We start from the raw sequence: 13,443 nt of genomic DNA on the forward strand, positions 1-13,443 counted from the left end.
TCAGCCTTATGAGACCAAATGGGGAGCTACTTGCAAGAAAAGTAGTGGCTCCAAGCTCTGGAAAGCTGATAGTGGCTCTGGGAGAGCCATATAGCTATATGTTGCACTTATTCCCCTCCGTACCAATTTGAAAGATACCATTTTGCCGAGACTGACACAATGATCTGTCAGCTTCACGTGTCCTTTGTTCTGACTTCAGGGCCTTTGTTTTTTACTTTACATGTGTTTAACACTTTTGTAAATCCTTTTATTTTTGGTTTCATAGAGCTGAAAATGACTTGTTTCAAAACTCGTAGCCAGTAAAACTACTGTATGAACAAGATAAACTGTTATTCTGTAATAAATTCCCCCGTGAACACAGTTTCTCACTGAATCAGTGTATATTTAAAAAAAATAGACCTTAATTATTGTTACAAAACTGAAACAACTGTTTTGAATAAAAATCCATATAGTCAATGATGCAAATGCATAGCAGAGGCAGATCAGATTACAAGGGGAGTGCAATAACATGCTTCAGTATGAGATATTTACTATAACGGATCCTTTCCACCTACAGTATGCCTAAGTATAACTTATTAACATATATTTCATCAAAGCTATTTAGCTTTGTGCACTAGTATATAAAAGTCCTGCATCATGTTTCAGTCATGTTTCTCTGTCTCGGAAATATCTTTGTGCCAGCTGAGACATCAGCAATCGAAACTCCTTGTCTTGCTGATCATCAGGTAATCCCTTTTCTTCCTCCTAAAGACAAAATAGCAAAAAAGGTTATAAGAATTACAGACCTTCAGACAAATTTTAATCACAAAACTGTCGGGCTGCTACTGTGTAGCATAAGTGACCAATTGAGGTAGTACACAGATCAATTGTAGATGAACTGTGATGTAAACAGCCATGAGATAAGATGTAGACATTGCCTAAAACTCATATTGGGCTTTGCAGTGATTCTAAATGTACAACAGAACGGAAATTAAAATTTATCTGGGGAAATTTTTATGGTTGTTTTGGTTTTACATTTATTTTAATACTGGTAGTGAATCCAGAAAAAATTGTAAAGAGAGAATAATTTGTTTTGTAACATCAAGTGCTTATTTTTGAGCACTCACCTTTCATTTGTATTGGGAACTCTTACCGTTTATAGTAAAACTTCCAATTCAGTGGCATATGTGGTCATACGAAAAGTTTCAGGTAGCAGAAAAACTGTAATCTCTAAAAGAGAGTATTGGAAAATGAATCAGATGATATGGCATTGACAGTAGCAGCTGTTTTCAGAGCAGGTTCAGTAGGTGTAAGTAAAGCAAATTCCCTTGATTACTGTACCATGAGCAGGCCGCCATTAACACTAAAGTAGCAGATAGAAGCAGCTTACACTCAAGAGCAACTGATTTAAAAATAGTTGCTGTTACTGTAGCAATTTTTTTAGCTTGCTGCATGGGTTGCTCTATTTTGTCCTCGACATCAATTAACACCCGAGCACAGGGTCGGAAGAAAGATAATAACACATTTTATCAGAACCAGATGGTGGGTGTATGACACATGGTACACTGCATCTGAGGTCATGCAAGCACTGGGTTTTCATCATGCCCTCATCTCAAATATGTTTCATACGTAACAGGGAAAACTGTTGCCACCATAATGAAAGTGGACTGCTGTTGCAACAGTATGTTGACATGTTTACAGTTAACTGTCATTGCAGTAACAGAAGATCACAGGGCAGGAACTGCCACTTCAGTGCTGGACAAGAACTAGCTATGTTCATGTGTATCATCTGTAACTCCTCGCATACTATAGCTTTATTGGGGTCATAACCTCTGCAGCCACAGTTATTTCCATTGAAATAGTATTTATGGAAATTGGTGCAGTTGATCTTTCACTTTTCACAGCTGTGCAACATGTTGGGTGACCTATCTTACTCCACTCTTTCACTCCAGCCTTTCTCACAATTAACAAAGTTTCAACTTTTTGTGTGTGGGTGACATCTAGATGTGGTTTTTAGGTGGTTTTCCACATACACTGAGGTATATATGAAGTTCGTTCGCACATCTTGCCTCAGATACAGGATGCACAAACATTCTGAAAAGTGATGTCACATTTGACATTGTGATTACACTAGATACGACAGAAAGGGGTACGTGGATTCCTCTCTGGGTAAATTGGCAGTAGCTTAAAGAAAGTCTTTGGGAATGGCAATTCCATTATAATAATAGCCTATATACAGGTGTGGTTGCTTCTCCGTGAATTTGGAAAGTACCATTACCAGTGCCAACCCAGCAATGGTTGGTTAAAGGACAGTGGAAAGGAAGGAAGGAATTAGAGAGTGACTTACACTTTCTTCTTGTTTTCTGTTTCCTTACCTAAGCAAGATGGCACAATGGTTAAGATCTTGACTCTTATATTAGTAGTATTCAAATCACCATCAGCCTTTCAGATTTAGGGTTTCTTTATTTTCTTTAAACTGTATAAGGTGAATGCTGCTGTGTTTACTTCAAAAAGGACATTGACAATTTATTTCACCTTCCTAGTCCAGCCTAAGCTCTTTCTCTAATGACCTTGTTAAATCTGAAACATTCTTCCTCACTTTTTACTTTCATCCTTGTCTCTCATTGGTCACCAATTGTAATTAAGATGGCCGTGCACTACTATTTTCTTCAGTATCTAGTTTTTGGCTCTACTATCTGTTCCTTTCAGCTCTTTTTCTGTGAGTAAAGTCCCACCTACTGCTGTTGTTTGTGAGAAGGGCATTCATTAACTAATTAGGCAAATTCTGAGAGTTTTAATTTTGTATATTAATAAATCTGAAATAATTTTTTCAGGTATAAGTTTGTGTTATGATTATGACTTTTTCCTCATCTCTGTCCTAGTTTTGTTACATTGGTAATTCAAACTTCAAAGTGTTCTATTTGATTACATCTACAAATTCCTTGAAAGGGTCTAACAAAGTGTAATAATATGAAGTTTCCAAACTAATCATTCAAAAATCCCAGTAATTAACTGAGCAGAACACAAGAAGTATCCTGGAGGAAGAGCACTCGTTTCCATCCTAACTCTTCTACAAAACTGAAATATGTTTTCTTTATGATGCACTATTACTAAAATTTCTTGTTGAGGTTTCAGTTTACTGAAGGTGAACAAACAGGTGGAGATGACTGGACATTAGGTTCCATTATCATTTACCAATGAAATATGGTGGCAGATGTATTAGGGGCTGCATTTCTTTCCATATAAACACCTCTCACATAAAAGTAGCTCCATCTCATGTAGTTTTTAACATACATATACCTGCCATCAGTCTGTACCATGAGTCTTCAATCCAGGTTTCTTTATCCACACTTAAAACATGCAAAGGATGGTGCCTTTGACAACTAGTAGTGATGTGATGGTTCTAGGTATTATAGCTTATCAGCTTTTGTTGTCTAGCATTGAATTAGCGAGTGATTTTCTGCACAGTTAAAGCAGTTACTGTCATCAACATGTATGTGGTTGCCCACAGAAGCTGACTCTGACAGCTTCAGCTTTCTCCAAATAGATGAGATTAGATTCAACTTTTGTTCCATAGACTCAAAAATGAGTGTGGAACATGTCAAAGAGCATAACATAAAAAATCAAGGTAGCACATTGCTGACACAGTGGGATACGATGGCCCAGTGTCTGAATGACTTTGAAGATTAAGTGTCACATATTTTGACCATGGCCAGATTTGCTGAAATTGCATGTTTTGCTCACCCTGTGTTTGACTGTCATGTGAGGTGACCAGCATGTGGTCTGAAGGCATTCCAGACATGATAAGCTGAACTACTCCATTTGCAAAGGCAACAGAAGTGTTTTCTCCACAACACAGTAGGTGCCCCTAAATCAATTACTCCTGTGTGAATATTAGTTCATCGTAAAATTGACAGCTTTACTATGAATTTTCTCTAATAGTGTACCTGGAAAACCAATGAACAATTCATGAACTTGTCCAACAAGAGTCTTGAAATTTGAATACAGTCCTATTGAGATGTAGGCCACATCATTCTGGAATACTAAGAACAACTATAAAACCAATGTTACGACTGTCTTTGCAGTGGCACTCTTTGCGAATAAACTGCTGCTTTTTGAGGATAGCCTTCATTATGTACTGTCCTGTTTATGGCAACTGAATGAGATGGCCCAGTGATAAGACACTGGACTCACATCTGGGAGGCTCACATCCCCATCCTGCAATCCAGAATTATGTTTTCCATGGTTCCCTAAGTTTCTTAAAGAAAATGCTAAAATAGTTCCTTTAAAAATTCAAACCTGTGCTTCATCTCTAATGACTATTATTGATGGGGTGTTAAATCCTGACCTTCATTCCCTCCCTCCCTCCTTCCTTCCTTCCTTCCTTCCTTCCTTTTTTCCTTCCTTCCTCTTTTCCCTTCCTTCCTCTTTTCCCTTCCTTCCTCTTTTCCCTTCCTTCCTCTTTTCCCTTCCTTCCTCTTTTCCCTTCCTTCCTCTTTTCCCTTCCTTCCTCTTTTCCCTTCCTTCCTCTTTTCCCTTCCTTCCTCCTTTCCCTTCCTTCCTCTTTTCCCTTCCTTCCTCTTTTCCCTTCCTTCCTCTTTTCCCTTCCTTCCTTCCTTCCTTCCCTTCCTTCCTTCCTTCCCTGTACTACCATCTAAACAGTAATAATCATAAGTTCTTGATAGAATCTGACCATCCCTCTCCAGAGGACACTGCCTTGGTGTAGCACTGACTGTGCAAGTGGAGAGGTTTGCATCTTCACTTGAAGCTGAGAGCTTGCTGGCTGTACTGCAACTACTGCCAGGGTCTCCAATGCTGAACAGGCCACAGCAGATGAACCAGATGAAGTGTGGCCCACAACATCCCATCCGTTCCCACATTCATTCCCATAGTCCTTCTCCAATTCCCTAGGTACTCAACTGAAGGTGTAATGTTATCTGTGCTGATGGGCGTGTGGGTGTGGCACATACGGGTTGTCCTGGTGCATCCCCAGTTTTTCCCCAATTTTTGTGGGACTATAATGGAGAACACAGAAAACAACATGAAAGCTGAAGGACTCGATGAGACCTCATATACCCAAGCATCAGGGTTGGAACGGATGGGACCTGTCTCCGCAACAAGATTGGATGATAGGTGAGTCCAAGAAATGGGAAACGTCAATTCAGGAGGGTCTATCTGGACAAAGGTGCCCTAATCTTTGTCTGTGATGAGATGGGAACTATGGATTGGCTTAATGAGATGATGCTCAAGATATCTCCATGGGAGGAGGTGAAGCTACTGGTTAAGACAGCAGCTACACTCTTCAAGACTGCAAAGATATTGATGTTCCTCTGAAGACTCGTTCAAAAATTTATGGTTGCAGTACCTGAAGACCTCAACAGAGGAGTGGAGGGCAATCCACTGGAAGGTTGCATCTAATGGCCAAACCCTTGTGGTGGAAGTTGGTGAAGAATCCCTGAGGGAAATGCAAGAACGAGACCTAAAACTGAGTTCAGTGTTCTTGCAGGTTACCATCAGGGTAATTAAGGATACTGGAATTGACCAAGGTGGCAAGTTGGTGGCTGGAAGTGTTGCACATAAACCTCCTTGAGTCATCTTCTGGGAAGAAAGGAGGTGGATGAGGCCCTGCTTGATGAACCCTGTTTATATATAAGAGGGATATATCAGATCTTGGCAGAACTTGAGGTTAATGGTAGACTTCCGTACAATGGATTTAGTGACTATCAGGATGAAACAGCATAAGGAAGGAAGCTTGAGGTAATTTGTATTTGCCCTGGCTTACCTTCCTTTCAAGGACAGTGCTCCACTTTCCCAGGTAGTGAGGAAACTGATAGAGAACTGCTCGCACCTGTACGAACAACTATTGGTTGGTTGTGATGCTAATGCTCACAACCTTCTGGTAGGGAAGCAATAACACCAATAGAAGAGGTGAACACCTACTTGAATTGGAGAGCAATGTAAAGGTCTTCAATAAGGGTAGAGAACCTACCTTCAGAAATAGATCAGAAGAAATGATTGCCACAACTTTTGGCTCCATTTAATGGGTAGCTGGATCAAACAATGGCATGTGGTGATAAAACCACCCTAATTTCACCATGTTTATATTAAGTTTGGGGTTGAAATTTATGTTGAACAGACCATGGCTTATAGGAATTCTAAGAAAACAGACTGGGGCTAATACAAGAAAAACTTAAGCTCATGCTTATCTGAAGTTAAAACTTTGATAAGAAATTCAGATCTTGAGGAACTGCAGATGAAGTGATGTCCGCCATTATGATCTCTTACTTAGAAAATGGTCCAGTCTCACTAATAAGCACACAAACAGAAATATATCCTGATGAAATAATAATCTGGAATTGCAAAGGAAGCACGTAAAAAGTCTCTTCAACTTTGCAAGAAGAAAAGGACAATGGGCAAAATATTGGGCGGCCTTTGTTAAATACAATCTTGCTATTGAGCAAGTGAAACTATCATCCTGGACAATACCCTGTAAGAAGGTGAAAGGTACAGTTACTAGGGCTAGACTTCATAAGAAATCTCACAAGAATGTCAACAAATTCAGAAGGTACCCTGAGGAAGGGGGATGGTGGGTATACGACGACAGCACTTGAGATACTTGATGTGCTCTTCAAGACTCACTTCCCTCATTGTACTCTGGCAGATCTCAAAGAACTGGGAACCTGTCAGAGAATGTGTTGATTTTTTTTTTAAGAAAACGTCTGGTCAGTAGGAATGTTTCAACTGTTCAACTCACCTGGTACAGTTGGAATCTTTCTGGCTCTATTGCAACAGGCAGGGGAGGGATCTAGCACACTCCTATGCAAACTGTTCAGTCAGTGTAGGAGAAGGAGTCATCCCTAATGTAGTAACACTGTTCATGTTTACGTCGCACTTCACTTAGCGTAGACCGGGACTGTGTCCTAGGCATGCCCGATGTTAACTGACTGGGCACGGCCCGTGCTGCTGGAGTTGTTGTTGTTGTTCTTGTTGTTACGCTGGCAGAGGTCGCGTCCGAATTCTCGCGTGCCCTCTGGTGGACGGGACTCTACTTGCGGCAACTACCACCCGTGACGCGCCGTGCCAATGTGCGCCTCCCGCGATCTTTCTGGTGGCTACTACACTCCTCCTCCTTCGGGGGGTGAAGCCACTGTGATCCACTGCGTCGGAAGGTGGAGCGTCGGGCAGGAGCGATGACCTCCACATCCATTGGATGGCCGGAGTCGAGGGGATCTGCCAACCCTCGAGCTGGAACCTTCGAATACGGCTGGAAGTGACCCACACGAAGAGGCCCCCGTCGTCCCACAACCGGAGCTCGGGACAGAACGGGTGACAAGCTGTCGAACTCCGGATCCCGTTCCACCTCGGGAGGGGCAAGACCCAGTGGTGGGGACGAAGGGGAAGGGACAACCACAGGTGAACTAGCCCCCTGAGAAACCGAACCTGCTAGGGGGGCCGGCTCTCGCTGGGGCATCTCGAATGATGGCGATGCCGGTGCTGGAGCTACTGGAGGCTGCCAAGGCTGAGAACCATCGCAGTGCGGCAGAGTCACAGCGGGGAGAGGAGGTAACGTCCCCTGTGAAACCAATACAGGTGCCGGAAATGGGGAAGCCGGTGTCCGAGAGGTCGGAGGGTAGGTGCCCGAACGTGGACGTAGCTGATTTTGGTGACGACGTACCACCCGATCCCCCGCCTGCAAGGTATAGAGCCGGCGGCCATTTCGGCGCAGGACCACCGCCGGTATCCAACGTGGATTGCGACCAAACCCACGGGCCCAGACCGACATACCCAGTGGAAAGCCAGGTACTTCGTTTTGTGAAGACTGGCGAGGACCAGGCCGGAGGAGGTGCAGCAGAGTCCTAGGTTGACGCCCATGGAGGAGCTCTGCGGGGCTGCGGTCGCCCATTGGCGTGGTCCGGTATGCCGTCAAGAAAAACGTCAAGGCTTCCTCAGCAGGAAATTCGTGCACATACTTTTTCATGCCACATCCAAATGAAAACACATAATCTCCTCTCGATCGAACGTAGGATCCGGGCCCACCGGAAGACGGGAAAGAGCGTCGGCGTTGGCATGCTGTCCTGTAGGGCGAAAATGAATGTCATAATGGTACTTAGAGAGGAACAAGGCCCAGCGCTGTAGTCTGTGGGCCGCCCTATCCGGAATCCGAGAGGCGGGGCCAAATAACGATATTAACGGCTTATGGTCAGTGATTAACTGAAACTTCGTGCCGTACAAGAAAGGGTGAAACTTGGTAACAGCGTAGACAATGGCCAAAGCCTCTTTTTCCACCTGGGAGTAATGGGCTTGCGCGGGACTAAGCATTTTAGACGCAAACGCCAGTGGTTGCTCGGAACCGTCTGCGTTGCGATGGGCCAGGACCGCCCCCACCCCATACTGCGAAGCATCTGTAGCCAGGACCAACGGCTTACGGGGATCAAAAGTAGCCAAACAAGGGGCTGAAGTGAGGAGGCCCTTCAACGAGGTGAACGCTCGCTCGCATGCAGGCGACCAATCAAAAGGAACACCCTTGTGCAGAAGGCAGTACAGGGGGTGGGCTATAGTGGAAGCCCTGGGAATGAACTGGTGGTAGTAGGCTATCTTGCCTAAAAAAGCTTGTAACTCTTTCAGCGAAGTGGGCCGAGGAAGGTTGACGATACCTTGGACCAAACTTCCTAGTGGCTGTATGCCATGCCGAGATATGGTGTAGCCCACATACTCAATGGACGGTTGGAAGAAGGTTGACTTATGCAGGTTGCAACGCAAGCCCACAGACCTGAATTTGAGAAAGAGGGTGCGAAGGTTGTGCAAGTGTTCCTTCGTGCTGTGGCCTGTGACAATTATGTCATCCAGGTAATTAATACAATGAGGGATTGTCGACGTGACATGCTCAAGATAACGCTGGAATATCGCCGGGGCACTGGATATTCCAAAAGCCAACCGCTGGTATTGGTAAAGGCCAAACGGGGTGTTGACGACCGCCAGCCGTTTGGAGTCCTCATCAAGAGGTATCTGATGATAAGCCTCCGACAGATCGATTTTCGAAAAATATTGGTCACCCGCCACAGCGGAGAACAATTCATCAGCACGAGGCAAAGGATAGGTGTCCACCACCAATTGGGAATTAATGGTGGCCTTGAAATCGCCACAAAGACGTAAGTTTCCTGAGGGCTTCTTGACAATAACGAGGGGCGAAGCCCACTCACTGGAAGAAACGGGAAGAACGACCCCTAGGGCTGTCAACCGGTCTAGCTCTTCCTTTACCTGAGGGCGGAGAGCCAAGGGGATCTGTCTCGCGCGTAGAAAACGCGGGCGAGCCGACGCCTTCAACGTTAAGTGAGCTTCAAAATCGGAAACACGCTCCAGGCCCTCCTCAAAAATATCTGGAAAGTCTGAGATCAAAGATTCCAATGAGTGATAGGGAACGTCTTCGGAGACCAACTGTATGGTGTCAGCAATAGAAAAACCGAAAGCTTGAAAGGCATCCAGGCCAAAAAGGTTAGCGGAGCTCGCATCACTGACAACAATAAAAGTAATAGGCCGAGTGACTGATTTGTAAGTCACGTCGGTAGTGAATTGACCCAGTAGGGGAATGAACTGTTTACCATAACCGCGTAGACGCTGGTAAACTGGCGCCAACGAGGGCGATCCAAGGTCGGAATAAGTTTGTGCATTCAACAACGAAACTGTCGCCCCCGTATCTACTTGCAGTTGTAACCGGCGCGACCGAACCGACACCTCGATAAAGAGTTTGTGGGCCGATGCGTCGGGAGCCTGGCCCGATGAAACTTCCTGAATGTCAACGTCCATGTCCTCTGTACTTGCTTCCTTCGATGCCTTTGAGGCTGAGCGGCGAACTTTAGCAATGTGACCTTTTTTATTATATTTGCGACAAACGGCCCAACGCTGGGGGCACTCTGACCGATCGTGATGCATATAGCACGACGCACAGGACGGCAACAGGGGCCGGCGGCCGGAATTCTGTTTACGCGATGTGCGGGAGCGGCCGTAACGGCCGGATTGTACCGCTCGCACGTCGTCCACCCCGGACACAGTGGACGCGGCCGCGCCACCCTGAACCTCCGCGACGTCGCACCACGCTTCCAGCTGTTGACCTGCCGCGTGAGAGACTTCATACGATTGAGCAATGGACAGAACTTCCTCGAGGGAAGGGTCTTCTAACTGCAGGGCCCGTTGCCGGACCTCCCTATCAGGGGCCGAACGAACAATGACGTCGCGTACCATAACGTGGGCATACGACTCTCGCGACTGCTCCGTGACAAAATGACACTTGCGACTAAGACCGTGCAGGGTAGCGGCCCACGCCCGGTAAGACTGATGGGGCTGTTTCTTGCATTGATAGAACTCGACCCTAGCTGCCACAACATGCGTGCGGCGGCGATAATATGAAGACAGCAACGAACACAATGCGTCAAAAGACAAGGACGAGGGTTCCTGCAACGGAGCTAGCTGCCGCAATACTTGATACAGCGAGGGAGATATCCAAGACAAGAAGAGAGCACGACATACCTCCGCATCGGCAACATGAAACGCCTGGAAATGCTGCCGAAGGCGATGTTCATATGCGTCCCAATCCTCCGCCGTCTCGTCATACGGGGGAAAGGGAGGAGGGAACTGCGCCGGAGCAGACGGCGTGGAGAGCAACGCCGGAAGCACTTGTTTCATGGTGGCCATGAGTTCCGTCTGCTGCGCAACCAAAACTCGCACCAAATCCTCCATGCCGTGGAGAAACTGCGAAACTGGAACAACGACGCAACACGCGAAAGAACGACCCTACTCGTCGCCAATTGTGTAGTAACACTGTTCACGTTTACGTCGCACTTCACTTAGCGTAGACCGGGACTGTGTCCTAGGCATGCCCGATGTTGACTGACTGGGCACGGCCCGTGCTGCTGGAGTTGTTGTTGTTGTTCTTGTTGTTACGCCGGCAGAGGTCGCGTCCGAATTCTCGCGTGCCCTCTGGTGGACGGGACTCTACTTGCGGCAACTACCGCCCGTGACGCGCCGTGCCAATGTGCGCCTCCCGCGATCTTTCTGGTGGCTACTACACCTAATGCTTGGAGGACAGTTATGGTTATTTTCATTTCTAAGCCAGAGAGAACTGATCATACAAAAGCTATGGTTATGAGAACGATCACTCTGTCCTCCTTTCCAATGTGCACATTAGGTAAATGATGTTATCTAAGGTTCCTGTACATGTAAAACAATATGCATACCAAGAAGGCAAATTATGTGAAACAGCACATCACCAACTTGTAGGAAAGGTCAAAAAAGCTCCACACTTTCAGGAAACTGCTCTCTACATCTTTCTGGGTATTGAGGGGGCTTTTGGCATCACTGCTGCTTAGTCATAATAGGTGAAATTAGCAGCACAACCACTGCTGGGTGCTGTACATGTCCCCATTACACCTTTGGGTTATGATGAAAGCAGCAACAGGGGCATACAGGTTAAAAACTGTAAATAACTGGAAACCTTTAGAATATCCAGAGTCCCACACCATTATAATGAATGTGGCAAATGCAGGAATGGTCAGGGAAATGCCAGTTTATTAGACAGTAACTTCCAGCAGCTTCAGTAAATCTGTCAAGGTAACAAATGGATGCAGGAAGCAGTGGCACAATGAACCACAGTATCATTCAGTTGATGCAGTCTGGTTTCCTGATGGGTTAAAAACAGACAAAGGTGCTGGGATGTATGGCTTACAGCCTGGACTAGTGAGAGCAGTATTTCTGGGGAAGTTGGTCACAGTATTCCAGGTGCAAATATTTGCTATCAGAATGTACATGAAGGAGCATCTGCATAGTTGCCACAAGGATCGTGGCATCTGCATTCATTCAGACAGCCAAGCAGTTCTGAAATCTATCAGTCCCTGCTATGAGATTGAAGTTCATTGCAAAATGTCATGAAGCACTTGTGAGGTTAGGGAAAAGCAACAGGGTAATCCTGCTGAGGGTCACTAGTCATTCATGAATAAGTGACAATGAACAAGCAGATAAGCTGGCCAGGACAGGAAATTGCCCTAACCATCAGCAAGGTGATGGTAAAATCAAAATTACACAGATGGATCAGTAGGCAGCATGCAAAATATTGGACTAAGATACAAAAACAAAAACATGACAAGCGAATGTTGCCAAAGCTGCATTTTAAGATAAGTGCTCCAGTCCTGGGCTTGATCAGGAGACAGATTAAACTCATGGTAGAACTAACGACTGACCATGAGAAATTTAAGAAACACCTGCACATGATGGGTATGGAGAAACAAGCCCATAATTGTAGGCTCTATGAAGAGGGGGTGAAATCCCACCATATTTAATCTTCCAGGGTCAAGCATTGGAGGCCAAAAGACACAGAATATTTTGGCCAATCATTCGTGGAGAAATTGTGTCTAATAAAAGAGTCTCCTACTACTCTTTAAGGGTACTGGCTGATTAACTGGAATGATGGGAAGAGAAACCGCACAATAAACTCAATTTTGGTGTGGACAATGATGGGCTAAGATCATTATTGTTTTGTCTCCCTGTGCAAATCAGATCAAATAAAAATCTGAACATTCCTCTTTGATGCACTGTCATGATGTTTTCCTTTTACTCAAAGGATAAATTTTTATGCAAATAAAAACCTATTGTAAGAGTGTTTGTAAAATATTAGTTTAGAGATTTACAGACTGTCATTTATTGGTTATTTGTGTAACCCTTTGCAAAATATCATCTTGACAGAAATTTGATGACAAACTGAAAGTCAGAAAGTGCCAGAGTCATGCAGATTTAGCTATTTTGTAAAAAGCAGAATACTCTACATAAATCTGTAATATACATGTCACATTCTGATAAATTCAAAAAAGAGTTAGCAAAGTCAAGAGAAAATGAAATAAAGAATGAACATGAAAAATGTGCAGAAAATATAAGACTACATGTAAAAGTTTGATAAGAAACCCTGAAGGAAAATGAGCTGAATATTGAGTAAAGAATAAAATTAGAGAAAGGTAAAGTAAGAACTTAGCATTTACTCTGCCCTGGAGTGTGTGCTATTAGGGAATCTTGCTGATTAAAGCCGTGAGGTTCATTGTGAAGTATGCCATGGGAGCTCACTCTGTAATGGCATTGTTGCCAAAAGCAGAGGTCTCGGTTTGTGTTGTTGATTTCATCACAGAGTTTTAGTGATCAGTTATTTAGCAGCTTCAGGACACACTGCTAGCTTATAATTCACAGTCTGTCTTTTTATCACACATACAGTAGGTGGAATGAAATTATAATATGTTAAATAGAAGTCACACAGTCACCTGCCATTGGGCAGTTAGTTCTTGTACTGGTTTAGGAAGTGAGCCTCAAAACTGCCAATGCCATGTATTTAGCACATGTTTTGCAGATTAATGAAATGCTTTCCACTTGAAACTCTCCTTTGCAACTATAATTTATCATCATTCTTTATTATTCTTTTTTAAATCTTGT

General features: G+C 44.5%; 1 protein-coding gene across 1 annotated transcript in view; it reads right to left on the reverse strand.

Annotated features, from left to right (window-relative positions):
• Positions 1–645: 645 nt before the first annotated feature.
• Positions 646–13,443, reverse strand: part of LOC126237094 (short transient receptor potential channel 4-like) — a 318,000-nt gene continuing 305,202 nt past the window's right edge. The window contains exon 11 of the mRNA XM_049946938.1: positions 646–744. Within this exon, the coding sequence (XP_049802895.1) occupies positions 646–744 (99 nt within the window). The remainder of the gene's footprint in view (positions 745–13,443) is intronic.

The sequence above is a fragment of the Schistocerca nitens genome, chromosome 1 (assembly GCF_023898315.1).
Source record: "Schistocerca nitens isolate TAMUIC-IGC-003100 chromosome 1, iqSchNite1.1, whole genome shotgun sequence".
In the NCBI taxonomy this organism is placed as follows: domain Eukaryota; kingdom Metazoa; phylum Arthropoda; class Insecta; order Orthoptera; family Acrididae; genus Schistocerca; species Schistocerca nitens.